The 26,991-nt window shown below is 37.0% G+C and overlaps 1 protein-coding gene across 2 annotated transcripts in view; it reads right to left on the bottom strand.

Moving 5' to 3' along the window:
• Nucleotides 1-2,128: 2,128 nt before the first annotated feature.
• The window catches only part of LOC131077453 (pentatricopeptide repeat-containing protein At4g18975, chloroplastic), a 74,543-nt gene continuing 49,680 nt past the window's right edge, over nt 2,129-26,991 (bottom strand). For both annotated transcript variants that reach the window (XM_058014943.2, XM_059207493.1), the window contains exons 5-6: nt 7,597-7,809; nt 2,129-2,558 (exon numbers count right to left, since the gene is read on the bottom strand). In XM_058014943.2, coding sequence (XP_057870926.2) covers nt 2,355-2,558; nt 7,597-7,809 — 417 coding nt within the window. In that variant the 3' untranslated portion in view covers nt 2,129-2,354. The remainder of the gene's footprint in view (nt 2,559-7,596; nt 7,810-26,991) is intronic.

Raw genomic sequence — 26,991 nt, 5'->3', positions numbered from 1 at the left:
GTAGAAGAATGGCATTTCTCTTTATCAAATGGTATTTGAATGTCATCAAAGTAGTTGTTCAATTAATTAAACTTCGCAATGTCTAGTTATGTACATTCATTTCATGATTATACTTCAAGCATGATGTTTCATAAGCTCTTCATTAAGAAAACTAAACAAAGGAAGTTGGAAAACCAAAACCTAGCAGTGTTCGGTATATACAGTGCCTTTGGGTCACGCTTACGAGTAATGTCATCGTGTTGAACTACTGCACTTAACGCCTAATAAATTTGCATCAACGACGTCTGTGGCATCGTCCCTATAAATCGTCGGGGAGTAATAAGGGACACTTGGAAGTTAAAATCCAAGGGGTGGGTAATCCCTCTTGGATAGATAATCTAACAAGATAATCCTTAAATGATTTGTACATCCGTTGAGTTAAACCATAGTAAACCCCCTTTAGGGTTGATTAAGTAAAATGCTTTTATGAAATTGATTTAATCTTGAAGAGATATTGGTGATTGACATTTTGGTCAAGGGTGACGCTTATGATAGGTGTTAGGATGTAGTTGTTTTAGGCCACAAACAATAGGCCATCTTGAGCCTTTGTTTAAGTGCTACCACCATGGGTAGCAACCACAGAGAAACTGTCTGGGACATTGACCCTAGAAAGGGTTGCGTACCCACTAATCAGTTTACATCAAACCATAGAGTAGAAAATAGAACTACATATTTTACGCCTTGATCACGTGCCGAAACGGGTATGTAGGCAATCTTGGAACAGAGTTGTCCCCAGTACTCAGGCGTTCATGGGTGGGGTCTAGGCTTGGTATAGAAGGATTTAATAGAATCCTAATTTGAAAGATAAGTAAAATAAAAGCGAAAAAGTAATTCAATGCATACTCGGAAGGAATCCCGTATGGATTCGCTTGACTTCCCAAGGCTTTAAGCCAAATTCCGAGGCAGAATTCAAGCTTGTATTATGTTATTTAATTACTCCTAAGGATGACGACCTCGATGCACTTCTATTAGAAGAGTGTAGTACTTAGTGAGTGGCTCGGGACCCGAATGGTCCCGATGAGTCTAAGTCTCTGGCCAGAGCACCTCCTATCCCGATTGGATACATGCCTACCTATATGGGTAGATGCCTATCCCGTATTGGATAGATGAAATCTTATGTCCCGTATGGACCGATGCCTAACCCGTCTGGTTAGATGCTCATCCCAGGTGAATGAATGCTTAATCCAAATGGATGGATGCCCAGAGTATGCAATTGAATCAAACACAATGATTAAATTAAGCAAAAAAAAAAGAATGGTCAATTTTGTTGGGTTAATTAAGGTGGGTTATTACAAAAATCCCTCCAATAGCAATTGGAGTTGTACGAATGAGTGTTTTGTGGTTTGTGTTAGGTATTAATATAGTGTGGTGTCAAGCCCAACTTTTCAATCTCAATATTTTGGCAATGTTATAGCCAACTTGTCATAGCTATATATCATTTGAATTAAAAAGACAATTGTTTGAGCCTTAAATGATCTAGGAATACATAAGAACCTAATGAACCTCATAAACTTGACACCTTAAGCATTATAGATAAATTGAATCTCGAAGAATCAGGTATCTAAACCATTGTTGTGTTTGAGCTATCTCAATAGCTTCCAATATATTTCATTTGGTCTAGTTTCTTGAAGAGTTCAAGGTCTAATAATAGTTGGGGTAGACAAAAATTCCACCTACAATTAGAGCAATTTTATATACTTCCCTCTCTCAAGAGCTAGTTGGTAGACTCGTGGATATAGATGACTTGAAGAATAATCAAGACACTTGCAAACAATAATTATTTGAAGCGAAAGTTGTACTATGTTATAAAGTATAATGCATTAAATGAGATGTAACCATGACAATAAGGATAACCTAATTGGATTGTACTAGTCACGACAAATTGTAAGTATCAAACATCATTTTGGTTTAAATGATAGCATTCTATCACATCATATTTATAATTCTTCTAAGGTTTATCTTTTATTCTCATATCATTTTAGTAAAAGTCAAAACAAAGAACACAATCAATGAAATTATGAAACTAGATTTGCTGGGTAGTGGTTTAAAAGTTGAACCATGATACAATAAAAAAAAAAGATTCAAAATAGAGGTGTCATAACACTCCTTAGATGCACTTAAATATCATATAAAGGAATTATCAATGTTTTAAAAAAGTACTAGGCTAATATCAACAAGTTAAGCTTTTGCACAATAAGAATTATACATTTAGTAAAGATATTAACAAGTTAAAGATTATAATATACAGATGATTATGAATAAAATGACAATTCAACTTCAAAGATTTCTCAACTAGGTTAGGATAATATATTAGTTTATAGTTTTTGCATGTTTTCTAGGTCTTCTCTACGTACTCGAACTTGTTCACCATTAAAATGAAGATACTTCCATTTTGGTTTATACTTCATGAGAACTTCATTTCGTTTATCTTTAAAACCCATCCTTAAAAAAGCATATCCGACCTTTTTCAGTGTAGTCTCATCTGGTCTAATATCCAACTCCTCCATATCCATAAAGATCTACAAGTGAGACAAAGGTTAGAGTGCTTACAACAAAATATACAAAGACAAACTATATTTCCATAAATACACTATAACTAAACAATTCCTATTAACTTGAAATAAATGTAATCAAATATTTACAATATTGTATAGGAAAAATATTTATTTTATATTTTCTTGAATAAACCTTTATAATTAATTGATTAAAGTACCAAGCTTATGACCTTATTCTTCCATAGAAACATTAAAATGTTTCTAAATCATTTAGACATTAAGTATCATGTATCCATTATAAGAGACCATACCTTGATTACATGTTTCTTGTTCTTAATTTGTGATATTAAGTGATGTGTTATGCCCATTCAATAAAATAACATTAGTAAATCAAATGAGCAAGGCACACATTATCAAAAGTACTAATAGATATACATGTTATGCACTTTAAAATGAAAAATGGTACACCTACAAGAATAAAAAAGTTGTTCAATTCTCTTGGCGATAGTTCTTCCATTTAACTTTAACTTGTCGAATGATTCTTTAAACAAAACGTCGTGGATTCAAGGCATTGCAATAATCATGGGATATATGATAACAAACACAAAAAAATACATAGAAGCCTCCATTTCTTAACTCAATGGAACTTTCCTTTGGGAAAACAAAATTACATTAAAATCTTCAAGAATTTCCTTGTTCTTTGGGTTTTATCCTTTAAAAGAAGATTTAGTTGAAAAATGAATTAAAAAACTTCATCCATTAATGAGAGAATTAATTTAAGATTGCTTATATTTATTGAAAACATATTCATTTTCTTACTTCTTTGAAAAGTGCAAAAATTGTGCGTAAAGAAAAGTTTACATTGTAGGAAGATAATTTATTGATATAAAAATTTACATATATTAGTGTGCTAAGACTAATTGGGATATACAATTTTGCAATTTCGTTTATGGGAAATATTATCAAATATGATGGAAAATGTTGACTGACTTTTTTGTATTGAAGTCTTAAAATAAATTATTTGATTGTTATATGTTGTATGTTTATAGAACATACGTAGGAGATGGTTTGAGAAGAGGTTTCAAGGGAAAATGAATGAATCTTTGCAATGTTACTTCTACATCTAGGCACGCTTGATAGTTGACACTTTGAAGCTACATGATATGATCAAAGTTATCCATAGTTTTTATTACAATATCTATTTTTAGAAGCAACTCGATTTGGAATCATCTTGAGTGTAGCATTGAATATATAAAAGCATAGAGGTTAATTTAGATTTCACCCACCTAACAATCACCCTCTTGGAGTTTTAATACGTCCCAAAAAGTAGGGACATTTTAGGAGCTTCAAGAGGGACAAAAGGTTGATTCTACATCCCTATTTTTATAGAAAAGTAGAGATTCAAGAGGGACAAAAGGTTGATTCTACATCCCTATTTTTATAGAAAAGTAGAGATGTCCTAAATTTAGGTGGTGTTCCCAAGGATATCCCCCAAAAATGAAATGCATAAGGCCCCTCAACTATCACAAGTACGTCAAGATGTCCCGAATGGCTTGCTTTTCATAGAGCAGCCATATAAGCCTATGTTCAACAAAGTCTCGAAACAACACAACGAAGAGATGGGCCTCAAGGGTAATGGGACTAAGGGCCTAGGTTTAGGGTCAATGGAGTAACAAGCGCTAGTGGGGATCTAAGAATGATGCCCCTAGTGGGGTTGAGGGACACCTAGTAGTTTCTAGTGCATTTGAGGGACATTGACAAGTCACTTGAGGGTCCTTGAGACAACCATATGTATCCATTAGGTCTCCAAATCAGGGGGCATTGAGAGATGTCCTTGGAAGTTCCCCCATCTACAAGCAATGGCATTTTGGCAGCATGGTGTTCCCTACTGTCCTAGCATCCCAAGATCCTTGTCCTCCAAATGGCAGGATTTTGGGGTAGGGTGGCCATGGGTGGAGGGACATGTCCTTGTGGAACACTAATTAAAACACTTTCCATAAAATTAACTTTCTTACTATTGCACTCACGAATGTTACAAACAACTCTATTAAACAATGTTTTAATATTTAAAATTATGTGACCAAATTCTTTGAAGACGAGTCAAATTGTAAAAATGTGGTTTAGATATAGGTTCAAGTACCAATCTATCCTAGGGTTCAACAAAAGGATCCATCCATAAGGTGCTCAAGTTGAGACTTAGGCAAACCCATAGGGAACTCACAATAAAAACAATAAATAAGAATCCTAATTGCTTCCTTTGTCTAAAAAGTTAGATTTTTTGAAAATAGAAACCCTCTTAATGTCGAGTGTGTCTTCTAATTTTCTCAATAGAATGTGAATCTATTGAAGTCTAGGGAAAATTGTTGCTGATGACAAGTACTTTTAATGGAGATTTAATAAATAATGTGTTATTGTTAGAACTTGTTGCTTTGTTGAATCTTAATGCAATCCTACTCTACAAACCTGATGAAGATTACACCTACTACAAAGAAGTCTAATAGTGGGCAAGTTCAGTTGTTTTGCATACATGGATCACAAATACATGGGAATCACTTCTTAAGGCATTGATTGAAATATATCCAAGCACTCAAAATTTCTTTGTTCACTTGTGCAAATTTATGGATGATTAATTATTTTATGTTGGGCAGGTAGCCTTGGTTTTGGGGCAGCCATGTATTGTTAGTTAAGTTGTGGGTTGTGGTTTTCAATTTTCAACCCTACTATAGAGACTTTTACTATTATGCTAAGTTGGGTCTTCTTGTTGTATCCTCCTCTCCAATTTTGCATTGACCCTTGTTTTTAAGGCATTGCCAATGCTTTGAGTAGATTTCTCTAAATTGACCCTACTTCTAATGGTTTAATACACTTTATAGCAACCCACATTGAAATAGAGATTGATACATTAAAATATCTACCAAATGAAGTGTGGCTCAAGGTTAAGGATTGTGTTAAAGCAAATATTGGATTATTAAAACATTTCATTTCATAGTCGAAAATGATTTCAACTAGGTCATCTTTTTGCTTATTGTCTTGCTAGAAAGCCTTTGTTGTCTATGAAATCAACTTAGTGGAAAGGAGTATCTTTAACTCATTTATATGTTATCAAGTCATTTTCTCAATCTTTTAATGATTCAAATTGTTCCTCTCCAAGGCCTCCTCCAATGTAGCATTAGGGTAGTAGACTATTAAAGTATTTGAATGAGGCATCTCAAGACAGGTTGGTTACACTTATTTCTCCTTTGAAGGAAAGGAAGGTGATAAAGTCGAGCGAAAAATGTGGTGGTGCCACAATTGGATGGTAAGGAAAGGAATGCAAACAATCTTAGAAGTATATATTCAATAGTAATCTTGGTAAGCATTTGCCTTCGAATTCTCCTATAGGAGATACTAATATTGATGTCTCTTTTATCCCTATATCTTCATCTAGAATAACTCTAGTTAACATCATTTTCCAAATCTTTGGTGTAAAATTCAATACATATTGATGCTCAAAACTCCTTTCCTCGTCCTTTAAAAGTGAGCAGGATTCCCTTCATATCCCTCAAGTCGGCCTCATATTAAGTGGGATGTTGGTTAATAAAACTCATTGGATACTTTCAATTTCCTCTTCCTCAAAATATGAGAATGAAGATGATGTCATTGGTCCTCATTTGTGTCATATGGTTCTCAAATGCTGTAGCAAAAATGGTCGATATAGTTTTTTCTAATGATTTGGTACTAGGCTTGTTTCTTCCATGTGCTTTTAACCCTTCGATTTTCCTAAAATTTTCATTCTTGTTATAGTTTGTATGCATTTCTTGTTGGCACGAGGCCCTATAAATGATCCTCAATGTTATATTAAAAAAAGAGAAAAGTAAAATATAATAAAATAAGCAACTCTATTATTGAAAACGAGTAGAGATTAGTCAAGGCTGAAATTGGGTAAAAAACATTTCCATTTTCATGCGTGAAAAGAGAGGTCAAACAAATGGAGTGAATATGTCTAATCATTTTCTCCATAAATGAGAAAAGTGAGTGGATTTTAATCTTTCCCACAAAGCACACCCATTTAATAGGACAAAAGAGAGAGGTGGTAACACTAGGACCCTACTTTGAAGTATGGAAACCCAAGGGAAAGTACATGACTAGTAGTGTGTAATTATGGTGGGATGAATATGGAAGGCATCATCCATTTCAAATATCATTTTGCACAGACACATGGGCGAAATGTCTTGCTTTGACAAAGTACAAACCACAAACCAATGTTATATGAGGACATCATTCCTCTCTCCTTTCTTCATAAAAGAAGAAAAAGTAGAATGGGGCAATGACAGTTGTAACAGTACAAGGTATTAGTATGAATCTGATCGTATGTGGCATGATAGTGGATATTGATGTCCAAAACTTTGAGATTTATGATGATATGGCTATTGGCAATATGAGGTGTACTCAACTTCTTTTAAAATCTATAATGAATGGAAAACTACTTATTAGTTCTCTAAATACAATTTTATGTATGTTTTCAAGATTAATTTGTAACTTTAATGTTTGAAATTTTTCACAAGTCCCAAATCCAAATCAAATTTTATCAATTTTAGACCTACCAAGTTTTTGCCAAGCCCATGTTTTTAAACTATGATCAAAACAAAATAGAGCATTTATATACAATGAAGAAATTAACAGAAAATAGGGGCAACTCAGTTATTTTGGTGATAGCTCACCTTATTAGTACAACCCAAGAAAAACTGCAAGTAAACACTAGAAGCGAAACATCTTGCATTAAATAGTATTTAATTATATTATATTCTAATCAAATAGTATCACTTTAACAAATGTTTTTTCACATGATCTCATAATTTAAGTGAAAATTTTGAAAAGAAAAAAAAACCCTTTATTTAAAGGAATGAGAAAAGAAACCTGATTATCTTATTTTTAATTCAAAAGGGTTATAATTTCCTCTATCACGTACATCTTTACTAAGTAGATTTTTCTTGGATGGAAAGAAGAGACAAACTAGAGCAGATAACAGAAATGAAATACCTAATTTCCTTGTTATTTGCATATTTGAGATCTAGTATTTTACCTCCAAAAGCCTTCCCGGCATGTTGTGCTTCTCATACATGGATATCATTCTTGAAAACAACATCTTGGGTATAGATCTTGAATACTTTGAAGAAATTATGTCCCATAATGCTTGAGCCTCATCAACCCTCCCTTCCATATCAAATGCAAGTATCATTGTATCATATGTGCCCATCGTCATTCCTTGACCCTTACTCAACATCCATTTGGCAACCTAAAGTTGAAACATGTCAATCAAAATTATATAATAGAGAAACAAAATCTAGACTGAATTAGGAAAATGCTTCAAAAAGCACACCATTGCTTTCAAATTTCCCAAAACACTTTAAAATTATTTCAAAGCGGAAAATTACTAAAAAAATATCTTCTCTAAAGTCAAGGAGCTTCTAAATTATCTTATTAATCGAGGAAGGAAAGCCCTTAGTCTGAGTAAAAGTAGAACTTGAAACCAAATTGGCATATTATAATTATTGGAAAAGCCACGTTCCCCAAGGAATACAACAATAGTAATAGCAGAGACAAATCCCCACAACGTTTTTTCAATTGTAGAAAATTTCATTGTTGTGGTACGTATTCAAAAAGAATTGAAATTCTTCCAAGCTTAGACCACGTATAGAATGGAATTTTATACACAAAGACAGTCTTATGAAATTTAATATAAATGAGTAGATTTCATTGTGAATTATGATTATCCTGATAATATTTTACTTGCACGATAAAATTATAACATTCCTCACCAAGATAGATATTCAACCAGGCAACATAAAGAAAGATGTAGTAAATGATAAGAAATAAAATTTTAAATTAAATCTATAAAGTTTTAAAATAAGAGAGGGGTATAGGGATGACATTCAACAAATAGTGATAAATATTATATGTGTACTTATATATTATAAGCACATGTACGTATGCATACATAAAATAAAATTGAAACATCTGTTGTCAAGGTAAATATTCAACTAGGCAACATAAAGATTTAGCGAATGATAAGAAAGAAAATAGAATTTCAAAATTTGTTCCACAGAATTTGGAAATAAACCATAGCAACTAAACCATTAACAATTTGAAGATAATGTGAACTATTAACTTTTGAGTGTTTCTATGTAGATTGTAAATGTATTTTTTAAAACATTTTAAAAGATGATTCAAGGAATTTTTTGTATAAGCTTTAATAGCTTATTTTTTATTTTAAAAGTGATGTTTGTTTGATATCACATAACTATACATGGTGCACAGATATGTTTTCATAATTTTTTGTTGCATATTTTATTTTTTTAAGATTAATTATAATTTATACATAAAATTAGTCAATATCACATAACTTTTTTTGTACACATCTACATTAGCTTCTTTTTTCTTTATTTAAATGAGGACATCAATATCTAGTGTAGAGATATTTTTTAGGATTCCTTTTAAAATTTATTTTCTCTATTTTTCTATTCATTCATGTGTGTGAAACAAAGATCTTGATGTTTATTACAAAAACCATATTCACAAGAAATAGAAAATAAATATATTCAAAGTTGTGCTTTTTGGAAAGCTTATAACATACTTACAAAATTAAAATTTTCAAATCACTTCATTTGATCCTCCAAAAGTTGAAGCAAAAATGGTTTCTTATTAGCGTTTTAATGAGTGCAAGGGAGACTCCATTGAGGGTTTAATTTAAGATTCGGGGGTTCTACCCAATGGCTTTGGTCTAAGAGGGTCTACTCTAACCTACTTTAATTAAAACTCTTTAGATGGAACCCATCAAGGCTTAAATCATTAAATTTTATTAAAAAAGGCAATTTTAGGCAAAAATTAGGATGTCCATAAGTGGGGCACACTATAGTGGCAGCACCCATGTATGTGTGTGTGGTGAATGATAAGAAAGAAAATAGAATTTCCACCTATGTTCCACAAAATCTCCAAAGGTGGGGCAAGGATGGCTTTCGGAGCCAAAGGGCCAAAATTTGTAACCGACAACTAGTGCCACAAATATAATATGCATATAACTACACATATATTATACATACACACACACACACTCATACATATAATTTTAATATTAACATCATATATTTATTAACTAATTAATAATAAATAATTATTAATCCTATGTTTTCTTCCACACCAAATCCCATTATTGCTAGTCAAATCTTCAATCATTTAAAGAACTAACAATCAAGTTGGGGAATCTAACTAGTCTAAATAATGAGGTTTGAGTAGTTGAAGACAAGAATGTCGGGGAAACTCTAGACAAAGTTGGTGGGTGGAGCTCTGCAACCAAGGACGAATACGAATGGTCCTTGGCGGCAGGTCGGCTCTCCGTCTGGGAGCTCCCAAGCTTACTGGGAGGCCCCCGCATTTACTCCTGCTCGTGCCTCCATTAATGGAGAAGAATAGCGATGGGGTTGGAATTAATACCAACCAAAGCAATAACGATGGGAAAAAAACATTCTGCCAAGCCGTTCAAGGGCTTTGCACAACCTTCCCAGACGAGGCGAAGTTCGAGCCAGAGGTCCCTCATGATGCAGCAGCAAGCCAAGCCCGCGAAGAAGGTGAGGTTGCCTCAGCTCCAAGAGTTGTCATTAAACCTAATTCTTCCATGACTGATTGCATTTGTAAGGAAATTTCTAGGCTTAGGGATTCTGCCATTTTTTTAGCAACCCTTGATGTAGATAGGATGTCGTCTAGACAATATTTGAATAGATGTTTTCAAGATATTTGGTGTACAAAACTTGGCATTCATTTTTCTTTCTATAGAATGTTACAAAAAGGATTATTCCTTATTTTTTTCAATGATAAAGAAACACAGAAGAAAGTTATCGATAAGCAATTTTGGAATGTAAGAAATGCTTGTTTTAGGGCCGTTCCTTGGACCCCTCTTGCATGTAACGAGGAAATCATGGCACTCTCTAACCCTAAATGGGTAGTTATTAAAAATGTTCCCCCATTCTTATGGAACTGTATCTCAAAAATTACCAAACCTCTAGGCAAAGTAATTAAAATCGACTCTTCTGCTGCCTTATTACCCCATATGGATGCGAGGGTACTCATTGCTTTCAATCCTGGCTCGAATTTCCCCTCTGGAATAGATATATGTATTGAAAACCAGTTATTTTCATGTCCCTTAGAGTATTTGGGGGGAGTTAATGCATGACATAAATGCAGAAAAAGTGGGCATTTCCTTAAAAATTGCCCTCTGATAGGAGGGAAAAATGTTGCCCCTTCCAAGAGGAACTTTGTTCGAAACCAATTACACTCGGCCTCGAAAGACCCCTCGAAGCAGACTGGCCTTTCTCCCCTCCCAATTCACCCTGAATCTCCATCTCTCGGCCCCTCCATCAACACACAGCGTAACTCTACCGACCCGCCACCTCCACCCGAACCTGATCCCCCACTCTTTCACCCACAAGATTGCCCTAATCCTTCCAGTGCTCCTCCCTCGATTGTTGAGTCTTTACTCAAGTATCAAATGGCCCTGAAAGAGGCCAATTTGGCTGCCAGTGTCTCTATCCCACTGGAATCTGATGTACTTGGAATCTCTACTAATAAAGGTGGACCCAGAACTCAAAATGCACAACAAATTGTCCTTGAAAAATTGAAAATGGTTGCAGAACACAGAAAACAACTTGAATTATCAATAAGAAACCAAAAAAAGGAGATTGAGTCCTATACCATGCCCTTCCTCCAAGAGTTGATCGAAGGGGAGGATGGTGGTGCTCATGATACCACCAATGCTACCGGTTTTGCAAGTCAATCCCCTCAAGGGCCTAAATGTAGGGGCAATTATGACCTTCCTGGGGAGATGAACATTCCTCCAATATCAAATACTCCCTTGGAGACCAAGGTTGAGGGTGAGGAAGCACCACACCCCACCAAACCCCTTGAGCTGACATCTGGTGACATTGATGAGGAAATGGGGCTTACCATTCCCCCTTCCGACCAACCTTTAGAGAAAGATCATGGTACTGGACCTGGTTTGAAGTATGATGAAGTTGATATTATCAACAATGATGGGGATAATCCATTTTCCCCAGATCTTAGAGCTTTTGATTTTGGAACTAATAATGGGGGAGACGACCTAGCTGGAAATAAATCTAAGAAAAAAAGGAGGAAAAGATCTCCTAAGGCCGCTAAAGAGATATCAGTTAGGAAGGACTCATTGGGGCCTGGGCAGCTCTCTGAGCTTAAGAAGAAAAGAGGTAGACCACTCTCAACAGTGGCCTTTGATGCCAGTCACCTCTCTAAGCCTGAGGAATGGCCTAAGTACTTTGAGGGGTTTAAGTCCCTGGTGGACAATCCTGAATTAACCTCCTAATGATGAAAGCCATCTCATGGAACATCAGGGGACTTGAGGCCCCTGATAGGAAATATGTGGTCAAAAGATTTTTAAATATGCACAAGGACATTGATTGCCTTATGCTCCAGGAGCTAAAATCAGTGGGATTTACCTTAGAAGTTGGTCTAAAATCCATTTGGATGGAGGCCACTCCCTTCTACACCAATCACCCTAAAGGAAAAGGCGGAGCTGCAATTTTATTAAACCCTAAATGGGCAAATAAGGTCATTAAATGGGGACAATCCCCTTGTGAAAGGGCAATATGGGCTATCATACAAAATGACAATTCCACCTTTGGCATTTGTTCAATCTATGCCTCCAATGACTACCAAGAAAGAGGGGTTATGTGGGAATGACTTGCAAACGTGGAAGACATCCCTTGGCTCTTGGGAGGAGACTTCAACATGGTAATTAATGCACAAGATAAACAGGGAGGAAACAAGGTGGAGTGGAAGGGTGTTGAGAGAGTACAATGGGAAAGGATGGTTAACAAGATGAGACTGATTGATCCTTTAGCAGGAAAGAAGGGAGAGTATAAATCAATATCGTACACCTGGTGTAACCACCAACAATATAATAAGAGAGTCTATTGCAGGCTTGATAGATTTTATTTCAACAAAGACTTCTTCGAAACTGTTAAAAATGAGGAAGGTATTCAATATGTTGTCATACCATATACACTATCAAATCATCATCCTATTATGGTTGGGATAAAGATAACTGATAGTAGGGTGGCCCCACCAAACCCTAGATCGAACTTTAAAATGAATACTAGTCTACTAATGGATGAGGACCTGAAGTGTGCCCTGTGTCTTGTCAAAATGTTTAATAAATACGACAATAGCCAATTGTCCAACATTGACAGATGGAACCAGAATATCAAAACCTGGACCTCACTCTGCCAGGTTGTGGGTAAAAAGAAGGCTAAGGATGTCAGAGCCTCTGAGTTACAACTGCATAATGCCCTCCAAGTGGCTGAGCTGGATCTTCAAGGGGATCCTGAGAATGTATCACTCACCAATCAGCTTATTAGGGCCAAGACTGATTTTAGAAGATTGCAAAATCAGAAAATCAAAGGGTGGAGAACTAGGGCTAAATTAAATTGGTTGGATACTGGAGATCGAGGCTCTAAATTCTTCTTCCAGCTTCTTAAGATGAAACAAGCAAGAGAGAAAATAGACACCATATGGGAGCAGAATAAGAACCTCTTTGAACCAACGGAAATTCTTGAGTGCTTTGCTCAGTTCTACAAGGATCTATTCTCTGCTGAACCAGTTAGGGAGGAATAGGAAAATGCCAGAAAGATGGTCATGTCTTTGGTCCCCAAACTTATTGATAAGGAGGATAGTAGGATGCTTGAAATGGCTATATCAAAAGAAGAAATCAAGAAAGCTATATTGGCCCTCAATAATGATAAATCCCCTGGTCCTGATGGGTTTCCGGTAGAATTTTATGAAGAAAATATTGAATGGATTGTTGATGACCTTCATTCTCTATACACTGAGGCTATACACATTGGATCCTTGGGAAAAAACATTAATCAAGTTCTGATCAAGCTTATTCCTAAAGAAGGTGACAGAACCCTACTTAAAAACTGGAGGCCTATTACACTATTGAATGTGTCATACAAAATCTTAGCTAAGTTGACTGCATGCAGATTGGAGAAAGTCCTACCTAAGATTTTCAGTACTACCCAAACTGGGTTTGTTAAAGGACGTTATATACTGGAAAATCTAATTACCTGTTGGGAATCACTCCACTGGGTTAAGGAATCAGGACAAAATGGAGCCATGTTACTCATAGACTTTGGGAAAGCCTATGATAGGATAGAATGGGAGTATATCATTCAGATGCTTCAATCATTAGGCTTCCCTCCTGGATTTTGTAATATGGTCAGAACTCTATTATGTGATGCCAATGACGTTGTTGAAGTAAATGGGATAAGGTCCTCCAATTTTACACTAACTAGATCCATCAGGCAAGGATGTCCTCTAGCCCCAACCCTATTTGTCCTAGCTACTGATGCAATGTTCTACTTACTTAAGGACTCCTCTATCACTCCTCCTGTTAGGGGTATATCCTTACCTAACAAAAAGGAAATCTATAATGTCCAATTTGCTGATGACACTGCAATATTAATTAAGCTCGAGGAAGAGAACCTTGTTGCTTTGCTGAAAAATATAGATCTATTTTGCCTAGCTTCTGGCAGTAAGATCGCTATGCACAAATCCAATCTCCTTGGTTGGGATGACAACCCTCCGGGTTCGCTTTCAAAACTCTCTCTCAATTGGTTGGGCCCTACTCAGATTCTAAAATACCTAAGTATCCCTTTCTTTGTTCTTCCAAATCTAAAAGAAATGTGGGAATGGGTAAGGAATAAGATTGATTAGAAGCTCTCCAAATGGAACAAGAACTTTCTCTCCTTGGCTGGAAGATTTCAGGTGTGTCAAAAAATATTGGCCTCATATAATATCTACTTCTCATTAGCTTGGCTCTTTGGAAATTACCAATTCAATCATGTTCAAAAGAAGATTAGGGATTTCATATGGTGAGATGGAAAGGGTACTAGGAAGCAACATGCAGTGAAATGGGAGTGGTGCACTATGCATAAACTATTTGGTGGGATGGGGTTGAAAGACCTGAAATTACAGGGCATTGTCGTCACCTCCAAGTGGATTCTTAAGGCCATGGAAGGTAATGAGCTGGATGGAAAGTTCTTATAAGAAATAATATTGTATCCTCGGTCCCTAAGAAAGCCAAGAAATGGAAAGATCTCCCCATTCTTGACCTTCTTCTTGGATAGACTGAGGTATCCCCGGCTGGTTCTGATGTCTTTAAGTCATTATGAAAAGCTTGGGAACAGGTGAAGCACTTGGTACATATCAAAGTGAATGGCACTATATAGGGACATATTGTCGATAACAGATCAATATGGTGGAATCTATTCCATAATGGAAAACCATTAGCTGTTCTCCAAGGCTGCTCTGCACTGAAATGGCACAATATGGGTATTAAATATTTTGAGCAGTTATTTGAGAATGGCCAATTGAGATCATGGGAGGAGCTGAAACTTACCTTCTCTATCTCGATATCCCAAAGCAGGACCTATAACATACTTAAAATGGCTTTATCCTCTGCTCTCCCCCCCTCTCACCCCCCTCTCCTCCACCCCCCCCCTTCTTTGCACTTTGCTGGACTGATGGCACTCCTCTCCCCTCCCTGAAAGCTAAATGCATCTATTCTTCACTTACCAAGGTTGATACCATTTTTTTGCACCTTAATAGATGTTGGGGTCTAAACTGGGAACCAAAGGACTGGAAAGATAGGCTGTGTAAATTTTGGATGGCTCATAATGAACCAAAAAAACAATTCTTTGGCTGGCGCCTGCTATTAAATAAACTCCCCATAAAAGATAAGGAGGGTAATTTCCTAAACTGTAACATATGCAGAGTACCTGAAACTATGAAACGTATATTTTTTGAATGCCATTTTGCAAAAGAAATATGGAGATTGTTTGGCTTTAATTTGGAATCTAACTCTGTTGAAAACATACATGTTATTCTAGGCTATATCAAGGGCTGTAGGAAAATTGCAAATATCTTTTGGTCTTGTTTTTCTTTGGAGGTTCTTTGGCTCATATGGAAGTATTGTAATGATGACATCTTTAATAACAGTACCGGGCACCTCACTGAGTCTCTTAGGAGACTCATTATTTACTCTATCTCTATGCAGGTCACTGTTGTACTTAAGTTGGACTCGGACAAATTTGATAGATGGATCAAGGAAGGGGCTACTACTGTTTACATCCGAGAGTTATCTCATGGATTCACTTGGGAGAGGGATGAACTGGGCAAGGCCGCCTTTGAGCAAGCACTAATGGTCTTTGTGAGGCACATGGAGCGTAGACAAATACACATGGAGATCACTCAGGAGGAAGCGGATCTGATTCATGAACACACCTCTCACCCCCACAAACACGCCATACTTGATGGTCGGGTGGAAGTGTGGCAGGATGGAAACTTGGGGTGGGTGGCTTGGATCCCCCCACTAGGAAACAACTCTTCACCGGATTCTGAAATCTTATTTACCTAGTTCTCTAATGCTTTTTGGTTGCAAATATGTATATCTAATGTAATCATCCTTCTTATAGTGGAGGTGCCCGTTAACTGTATACTTTTGTGCATGCACCTTCCCTTGGTGCCTTGATACTGCTGAACTCAGATTTTCCTGATGCTATGTAATGATTATATGATATCTAATCCAAAAAAAAGACAAGAATGTCATCATTCTTGAATAGGGGAGGGGGAACATAAGGGTGACTTCTGGGGATGGGGGGTTTATGGGCCAAATTTTGGGGACAACAATTGGTGGCGAAAATATTACATATAGCTACACATTTAGTATACATATATACATAGACACATATACATATATAGTTATAATTTTTAATATTATTAATGTTTATTTATTAAACTAATTAATAAATAATCCCATGTTTTCTCCAACACCAAATCTTCATTATTTATAATTGAATCTTCATTCTTCAAAAAACTAACAATGAAGTTAGGGAAACTAACCAATCTAAATGCTGAGGGTTGAGCAATTGACAAACAAGATAGAGGAGTTAATTGTGACTCCTCAACACCCCAAGGAACCCTACAAGACCAAAATAACTTCCACAAGAGAGAGAATGACAAGAATAGCTTGCTTGATTATGGATGCAAGAATTGAATGATGAATTGAATATGAAATATACAATGAGATGGCCATGCTTATAAAGACAAGGTTGAGACATAGGATTAGACAAGATCGTGACATGTGTCTTAATCCTATGTTATGAGACAACTAAAGGTCAAATATTAAATGACTTAGGTAACTAGAATTAAAAAAAAGTCATAAAGATAAGATATGATAAGATCGTATCTAGACAACTAAGACTTCTTGCAAACACCTAAGACCTAAGTAAACTAAAGTCATATGAATAAGTCCCCTACTAGGAACTAGCTAGATACAAAACCTTTACTTGGTACAAAATCTTATTCACACCAACACAAGTATCTCGTCTTTATTGAATCTTTTATTTATTTTCTTCTCTATTTTTAAAAACTTCTTATTGCAATAAAAAAAATTCACAAACTTTCATGGAAACTTGATAGCATCCACAAGCACCCCACCTTGTTGCTTTCTCCACTTTCTAGTAGCCCCAAGATGACAATAAAACATACTAAGAAATATTTAATCACCAACTTCCTAAAATTAAGATAAAGGAGAATGCATTGAAGTAAACAAAAACAATAATAGTTGCTTTGATAGTCTAATATGTCTCCAATACCATGTAAATATTCCCTTTTTCTTCCGAGGACAACTATTTGTACATGTCATCGGATTGTTTGTTTGTTCTTTGACACAAATCAAAATCTTTATCACAACATAAGGTAGGCAGGAGAACTCCTCAATGCCCCTGAGACCTTTGAGGATGTCCAAGTGTCTCTTACCCATGCTAGAGACCTTAAGAAGCCCTAGTGTCCCATAATGAGCTAGACACGCTAGGGATGTCTAAAGAATGTCTGCAACTACAAGTAGCTAGGGGGGCAAATGTCCCAATCTCAAAAGCTTCACTTTTTTAGTTGGGGACAGGTCTGCATGGAACACTGACTTCAACCCACTAGACAAGTTAAACAAAGATATTACAAATTTTAAGAAACAAAACCATAAATCAACCAAATGATTGAGGTTATTATCACAATCTTTTTGTAAGACTAATCCTAGACTAGGTTCATCCTTTATAGAATCAGCTATCCAACATTCTTCTCTTGCTTATTTTTCTCATTTATATGATGAATGGAACCCTTAAATATTTAGCGTAGATATTTTTACAGTCTTCAAGAGGCCAAATAATGTACCTCCAAAATCATAGGAGCTTAAAAAATGTTAAAAAAAATATTAAAAAAAAACTACGAAAAGATGGAATCCTTTAGAGATATGAGATATCCAAATGTCATTTTTTGCTCCTCATCTGAACCATGACATCAAAATTTATGCAACAAGGTCATCATTTACATAATTTCAACAAACATAAATTTTGAATTGCTTCCTTTACAAGTTGGCCAACATGTTCACAACAAACTCTAGTTAGCAAAAATAATCAATACCAAGGATAATAATATACAAGTAATTGGTTCCAATCTAAAGGGTCGATCATAAAAGTTATTCATAAAGGTATGGTCAAATGGATACCACTATTCTGGAGATGACTCAAATCTAATCTTTAAAGAGCAGCCAAAGGTTATTCTGACCATTCAAAAAGAACATTCAGAGCTTATTAAGGGTCAGCCTTATTTGCATATGCTGAAGATTATTTAAAAACCACCAATTATCTGACAAGGGGCCTAAGAATCACCTTGGCTCGGGGATGGAGAGATCTGGCAATCGAAGGAAATTTAAGTTGAAAATAGAAGTAGTTAAAAAGAAGAATTGCCCAAATCGGCAATTTAAGAATGTGATCATAGGAATTGCAGAAATACTTCAAAATTTCACCTATATATCAAGATGAGTAAGGTAAAGCAAATGGAAACAATGGCTGACCTCCTTGCTAACGAGGGTGTGCAGACTCTGCACCCTTTGCAGAGTATAGGGAAAATTAGTAAAATAATTCAGTCGTGAGATAAATTACCTTTTAAAAAAAAAATTGAATAATGATATATAATTCAGAAAAAAAGATATAGAATCAGATATGAATATAAGTAATCAGGATTAACAACTTTACAAGGCCAGCAGGGAGTGGGCGAAGTTGGAAAGATAAGTGTACCCTTTCACTCTATTCATGTCCTACCAAGTATCATTATTTATGAGGAAAATATATAAATGTACCGACTCATTGAGTGTAATGTCCCCACTTTGATAATTGAATTTAATAATAAAATTAAAATACAAAAGAATAAAAAAAAAATTTTAATTAAAATATAAAAGAATATAACTAAATATAATTAAAGTTTAACTAAGTTAAAGAATGTTCAGAAGGCATGAAATGATAAGTTGTGACTCCCCCAAATATGAGGTATAAAAGGGAGAAGAGAACTCATTCGAAGGAGGGATAATTTGGGAATCAGAAGTGCAGATCTGATTTAAATAAGAAGGGCAGATCTGATTGTGAAAGGTTGTGCCCCTTTCAAAAGAGCAGAAATAATGAAGAGTTGCACTCTTTCGAGGGGTGAAAGGGTGTGTCTCTTGCCAAAGGGTGTACATGATGAAGAGGTGTGACCCCTCCCTCACTTTGAGAGATATAAAGGAAAGGAATCAAAAGAATCTAGTGGGATCACTATCGATCAGATCAGATCAGATCAGAACCGTTATTAAGTTACAGGCAGTAACACCCTTGTTCTTGGTGGTATGCATGGGGACTGTCATGTCCCAGTCATGATGCCAGTCAACCTTGATCATTTTGTGAATCATCTTACAACATAAGGCTTCACAATTCCCCTCAGATATCGACCCTAGATATGACGTCTTCAAACTAATAGCAAGTTAGGTGGGATAGGAGGTAATTATACATAATGATCGATGTCTATTAACAGCAGTTTCATTAATAATGAAATATGATTGAGAGGGTGAAATGGAAGGATTAATTAAGAGGAGGCACCAATCAGAAAAGGATACTTCCTTAACAACTCAAGATATACATAAGGAAAGGGTGACTCATCGACTCCCAAAGAGGAGATACAAAGATCAACTCAGCAATCAAGAGGATGATAAATAGCCCTGAGTCTTGAAGGGAAAATATGCTAGAAAATCTACATTCAGAAATAGGCCAATCTGGCACATTTCCTTGTTATGAAGAGCATCTGATCTTTAGAGTAATCAACTATAGTTAAGTAATTAATCACTAAATAATGGTTAAGCAGTTCATTGATATTAAAGATCAATAATACATTTCTGTATTTATTAGAACATGGCTGCCAGTAATTGTAATGAGTAAAGATAGAAGGCTCTCTATAATTTATATATGTATCCCATCATGGTAAGAGAAGGGAGGAATCCTAAATAGGGGGAATGGTGTTGGGGTCACCTCTAAGCACGCCACCTCATATGTATGATATGGGCTACATGAGGCCAAAGGAGGGCGAAGGTGTTCTGCCTTTTGGCTTAGAGGGTTAGACTTTCTGGGCACCCTATAAGGAGAAGTCCTTATCCTCTGCACCATGGACTCAACTATGTATGTCTAATCATGTAAGCAGGAGAAGGTGACATGATTGAGGGGGAACGGTTATAAGGATGGCTCACTAGGTATGCCACCTCATATGTATGGCATGGGCCACATGAGGCCAAAGGGGGGTGTGGGTGCACTGCCTTTGGGCCTAGGGTAGTGTTGACGTGTATTTTGTACACCATCATACACAGAATAAAATACCTAAAGGCATCTTATCCTCTCTTGAATAAAGTCGCTAACTGCTGAAGATTCGCATGAAGGATCAGTTAGGATGACTCCAATGTTCTGGTTAGTAGGGTCTCTACGTGTGGGTAAGCTCCAGTGGTATGATGTGATTTGCTGTGTCCTCAAGGGGCCTTACACTCCGAAAGTCTTTGCTAAATTAAAGAAGCTTTCAAAAAATGACAAAGGGATAGGGTTTGCAAGAGGTCTAATCTAGTCTAACCCTAAGAATGACTTCATGTGGACAAGACTTGGCAAAATTCAACCAACTTCAATTTTGCCATAAAATAACAACTCAATTGAAATTGATGCGATCTTCTATGGTAACAAATGGTTTTCAACGCATCAAAGATCAAAGACAGTACCACGAAGGTACATATCCAAGATACAATAATGATTGAAGGTTAAGTGATTCAAATATCTCCAGTCGACCACGCAAGGCGTTCCTACAATCAGCAAGAAGCTAGTGGTTTGGATTACGAATCCTACCAAAGATCAAGTCTCACACAATGTCCTTCAAACTAACACACTACCTTGATTGAGCATGATTCAAGTAGATTGAACAACCATGAAGATAACCAAGAAAGTTGCAACAAAACACCATAACTTCAATATTCTATTGATTTCCAAGTCATCATATACAACAATTGCTTGAATTTCTCTCTTCAAACTCAATCTTGCTACAAAATAAAATTGCTTCTAATTTCTAATCTCTTAGCTATCTCTCTTCTCTATTACATCAACTATTGACTATTAACTATTAACTATTACCAAATGAAATGAAAAATGGGGGTATAAATAGCATCCCCAGTTACAATGAAAGGTCCAGATCGAAAATAGATCAACGGTCAAGATCATGACACCCAAACCCTAATTAGGGTTTGTTACAAATGGCCTCCTTTTTACTGAACAATATTAAATGCATAGCCAAATATTAAATTTGGCACAAAAACCTAGGAGACATAAACCAATGAGAACTAAGATGTCATGTCATCTGTAACAACCTTTCATCTAGAATCTTATTCCCTTTCCAATTCTCTTTCTTAGCATATGCAATGAATCTTGAAACGATTCCTTCGATTTCTGCGATTGGAATCTCGAGAAGATTCTTCATACTCTCTTCTAAGTGGATGACCTGATCGAATGCATCTAGAAGAGCTGCGTCCCAAGTAGATTCAAGTTCCTTTGTTCTTTCAATCAAGAGCATGGTGGCAAACATCTGATCATATTGCTCATCTGTAACATTTGCGTCCTTGCAAAAGATGATCTTGATTCTATCCTCTAGTTCCTGCATATCCACATCTGTCTCGACCTCGATCCTTCTGCCAAGAATGGTACGAAGTACCTCAAATACTCTGTCCTGGATCGGATTGATCACCTCCTCAACTTGGCCACATCTAGTACTGATGTCTTCGAAGAAAACATTCTTCATATGGAGTAAGGTTGACCAATGGAATAAACTGTGAGGTTCTCCCTCCAAGATCTTCTCCTGCGCTAAAATCTTCCTTGATGTGTGTCTAATAACTTTCAAGACAGGAATGATAACATCCTTGGTATGGGCGAATGCAGCTACTGTTATCATCAAATTGTGGATCATCTCAAGAACCTGGATAGCTTGATGAATAATCTTCATCATCCTTGTTACAAACTCTATAGCCATTGCATGAGATCTATCCATCCAATTACTTGTACGTTGGACCATGTTCCTGAATGTTTCTGCTTCATTGATTGATTGAAGCGGCAATGCTTGCACTGGTGATCTAACTGGATCCTGACATCCCAAAGGTTCATTGATGTGATTGAAATATGTCCTCCATGCACCGACCTCTCTCTCAAGCTTTCTATTCTTCTCCATTTCTTCTCTAAGCTTGTCTTTCAATGCTTCAAATGAATCAGTAGCATCATCTAAAGTCTGCTCTGCTGTGGGTGGTCCTAACTCAAAAGTCTGTATATCATATTCTTCTGCTAGGATCTCACCTTCATATTTGTCTGCTGCCGGTGTAGCTATCTGCAGTTTTCTAGATCCAGTCTCATCTCGAATCATCTTGGACATCTTGGTAGCCTTCTTCTTTTCTGTTACTTCATGTGAGCGTCCAACAAGGCTCTCTAAATCAATTGCATTGTCCTCGTCCTCTACTACGATCACCTTGGTTAATCTTTCCTTCAACCAATCTGGGATAATCGATCTGGTTTCTTGAACTTGAATCTCTTTATGCACTATTTCTTCCTGTTTGGGAGGAGATGTTATTTCATTGTCTTCTTTGTCTTCATCTAACACATAGTCTTGGAGAGATCCATCGGGTGAACCATGCCGTGCCTGTCCTTCTTCCTGCCTATCGTTCTGTACCATCGACTCCATGGATTCTTCCACTTGAATTGTTCTCTTCTCAGGTCTAGAAGAAGTACCGGATGATCGATCTCTGTTAGCCTCTTGTTTCTTCTTGGAAGACTCTCTCTTTCCAGGTCTCTCTTTCCTCTTCGAACCTCTTGAATGGAGATTGCCCTCACTGGCACATCGAAGGTTTCCTTCACCTGAATTTCTAGGATTAGGATTGCCTTCACTCACACTAGCTCCACCTTCAGCAGGTTTCTCTTCCAAAGTGAAAAACATAGCTATGCCTTGTTCTCCCAACTTCTGATGCTGAATGTCAACCCATCTGCGAGTACAAGACAAGACTGGTGCCATCAAAGCATCTAAATCCACGACCTCGGGCTCATTCCAATCCAACCTTATTGATTTGCTTTCTCTATCATAGGAAGACTGGATATGTCTGCCACTGTCCTGAGCTTGGTCGGCCACTCTGTAAATCCTGCATTTCCTGATGAAATCCAAAGGCAATCTAGAATGCATTTTCTGTTTCACTTCAAGATCATCTAAGAGATTCATCATAAAATCTTCAATCTGGTACTCATGTCTAAACTTCCTGCCGACTGTCTCCTCTAAATGTCCATGTGGATCAAAGCTTTCTCTCAAAGCAAAAGATGAAAAAGAATACAAGGCTAACTCCTTCTCTGCGTCATCCATGGCTAAAGCATTAGGACATACCTCAACTGAATTACCCAAAATGATAGGTACTGGAACTCCATTCTGATGTCTGTTCTGAATGCCTTCACATATGCTGCCAACTGTCTTGTTACTTCAAGTAACACAATTCTGTCTGTCGGATATCTCGGCAACATGTATGGAGGTAAAGGACATCCATGCACTCTAATATAAGTGAACTTCGGAAACTGAATGAACCAAGCACCGTACCTCTTTATGAATTCCTGGGCATCCTGAGATAACCTGTTGTGAATTCCACCTTGCAACGTCCTGGTGATGTTCATCGTGAAAGTATCGTTAACCAACTTATAGTTGCTCCTTGGTGGATGATGCAAGTAGGCATAGGAATCACAAGCTCTGACCTCGCCGGGTCCTCTTCCAATCACTCCTCTGTGAGGTAGTCCTGCGTATTCAACACTCCTAATCAAGGCATAAATGACATATGAACTCATGTGGAAGGACTTAGTAGCCTTGAGTCTCCTCAACTGTACGTCCAAGCAATGGCTAATCATCCTAGCCCAATGTATCGTACCTTTCCCTTGAACAATCACCTGGATGAAGTAAAACATCCACTTCTCAAAATAGAAGGCATGAGGGGCTCCTGTAACTCGGTTGAGCATGGTAATCAAATCTTTGTACTCCTCCTGGAAATCAATCCTGTGCGGTGTGTTCGGGACCTTGCTCAGACGGGGACGGCTCTTAAGTAGCCAGTTCTTATTGATAATGCTTAGACAAGCATCTGGATCATCTTCGTACATTGATCTGGCTCCTTCTATGCTCTTGTATATCATGTCCCTATGCTCTGGAAGATGGAAAGCTTCACTTATAGCTTCCTCTGAAAGGTACGCCAAAGTGTTTCCCTCTTTGGACACGATCGTCCTGGACTGTGGATCATAGTGACGAGCACACTCGATCATCAACTCGTGGCACTGAACAGCTGGAGGAAAGCCGGCCGCCTTAATGATGCCACTCTCGATTATTCTCCGGGCGACAGGTGATGGCTTGCCAATGTAAGGGACCTCTCGAAACTTCTTCGTGCTTAAGTTCCCCAAGTTTGTATCTCCAATGTTGCTCCACTTCGACACGATCTTGGTCTCCACTTCTTCGGTCTTCTGATCTTCTTTCATGAGAGCTGAGCGACTGGTGGATGCTCCCGCCTTCGGGGTCGCCATACCTACACAACATTTCATAATGAGAAGCTAGATTTTGCAATAAATAACATAGATTAGAGAATATTTTAGGAAACTTCATGATAAGTCTTTGAGTTATCATTTCCTAAAATAAAACGATTGAGCTAGGAATTCAAAATTCAAAATAATTCAAAATTTAAAATATGACGATGAATAAATAAAACAATAAAATCAAATCGCCATACCTCAATAGAGAGCTAACTCTAGAATGCAAAAAGGACAAAATTCGCCTAGGCAAAATTGAGGTATAGATGGTCTTCAACGTGATCTCCTCAAGATAATAATTTCGCCACCTTTTGGGTCCTTGACGTGATCTTCAAATTCCCCTTTAACGTGATCTTCAAGCCTTGGCAAATTTGCTCAATATAGATTCGCACCACCTTGGAAGTTACTAGCGCCACCTTGGATTGATAGTTTGCACCACCCTTGATTAATAAACTCCAAATCGCACTTTCAAACACAATTTCGCACCTTCTTCCTCAAAATCGCATGTAAGATAGGTAAAATGATGATGTGAAAATGAAGATTTCACTCTCCCTTTATAGCGCTCATCTCTCCACTCACCCCCAAGGCCGACTTTTATAAAAAATATAGCAATTAAAACGATTTTAAATAAAATAACAAGGCCGACTCTCCAAACCAAGCGCTCTTTTTAATTTTTTAATTAATTTAATAATCAATTATTAAATGCCATCGTTTTTAATTAATAAACTTCGATTTTTTACAAGGCAAAAAAAATAATTAATTAATACCAAGCGCAATATTTAAATGCCATTTTTAATTAGAATATCGATTTTGCTAGCATTTAAATAAATTCAAAAATGTTTATTTGAGCGCCAAAATATTTTGAAAATGAAGTATACGTACCTCATCGCCCTGGTCCCTTCCTGAGGGACAAGAGCGATCCATCATGTTGGTCTCGATTTTTGCATTTTTGACGTTCAACCTCTACATTTCTACGTTCAAATCATCATTTTTGTCAGGTCCTTCGAGTTTGATTGACTTGCATGTGTGAAGGGATGCCCTTGAATGTAATATCGCCCTGGTCCCTTGGAGAGGGACAGGAGCGATCCATTCTTTTCTCCTTAATCTTTGTAACTTCGAACTTCAATCTTCGTTGTGATGGACAAACAATGTCATTCCTTCATTCCACGCTCATTTTGCTTGAATTTTACAAGGCATTTTGATGTTTAGAGGATCATCGCCCTTGTCCCTTGGAGAGGGACAGGAGCGATCCATGTCTTCTAGCTTGAAATTCATCGTTTTTGATTCTAACTTCTCCTTGTATGATGAATAATAATTTTGCTTGTTCATCCCATGCTCGTCCCACTTGCTTTTCACAAGACATTTCGATGTTTAAAGGATCATCGCCCTTGTCCCTTAGAGAGGGACAGGAGCAATCCTTGTCTTTCTCCATTTTAAGCTCAAATCGGTGATATTTAACGTCCATTTCCCTTTGCATCGCCTTCCAAATGATGTTTAAAAACATGTGCGACTTTATCTTAACGTGATCTTCAAAGGATATCATGTGTTTTGGCAAATATCGCCCTGGTCCCTTGGAGAGGGACAGGAGCGATCTCCATGTCCTGGCTCAAATTTGTAAACATTTGATCCTCGTTCTTTGTTCATTGTCTTCCAAAGGTCATCTTTAACTTCACCAATCCTTGCATTGTCTTGATTTTGAAGGAGCATGAATGTTTTTGATGAAATCGCTTTGGTCCTTGTCCAAAGGACAGGAGCGATATAGACTCCTTAGCTTAATTGATAACATTGGGACGTTCCAAACTTTGATATATCACCTTCAAAAGACGCCTTGAACCTTGTATGACCTTGTGAAGCCTTGTCTTAACGTGATTTTTGCATGAATCGGTCAATACCTTCAACATCGCTCTGGTCCCTTCCTGAGGGACAGGAGCGAAGTTCAACATTTTGAGCTTGTCTTTACCTTGTTCAACTTGCAATTGTCTTCATCGTGTAGAATGAAGCCTTTTCGATTCCCTTGGATACTTGGGACGTGATCAACTTTCAAATTTCATGTCCTTATACAAATTTCGCTCTGGTCCCTTCCTGAGGGACAGGAGCAAACTGGGGATTTGAGTGCAAATTCCTTCAACGTGACGACCTTTGTAACTTCGTGCTTGATTGAAATGCCTTGAAACGCCTTTGCCACCTTGTTCCTCGTCTTGGAATGTCTTGAACTTGAATAAGAAGCAATATAACCATCATATCGCCCTGGTCCCTTGGAGAGGGACAGGAGCGATTCTAGCTCTGTAGGCCTTATTTCACTTCGTCATCTTCAAAATTTATATTCAACGGATTCGTCATGTTCCATTCCATTCATCTATGCCTTGAGGCCGGTTGCAATTTAGCAAGAAAATCATCTATAACAAAAATCGCTCTGGTCCCTT

The sequence above is a fragment of the Cryptomeria japonica genome, chromosome 6 (assembly GCF_030272615.1).
Source record: "Cryptomeria japonica chromosome 6, Sugi_1.0, whole genome shotgun sequence".
In the NCBI taxonomy this organism is placed as follows: domain Eukaryota; kingdom Viridiplantae; phylum Streptophyta; class Pinopsida; order Cupressales; family Cupressaceae; genus Cryptomeria; species Cryptomeria japonica.
The sequence above is the reverse complement of the archived record's forward strand: the minus strand, read 5'-3'. Positions and strand labels throughout refer to the sequence as shown.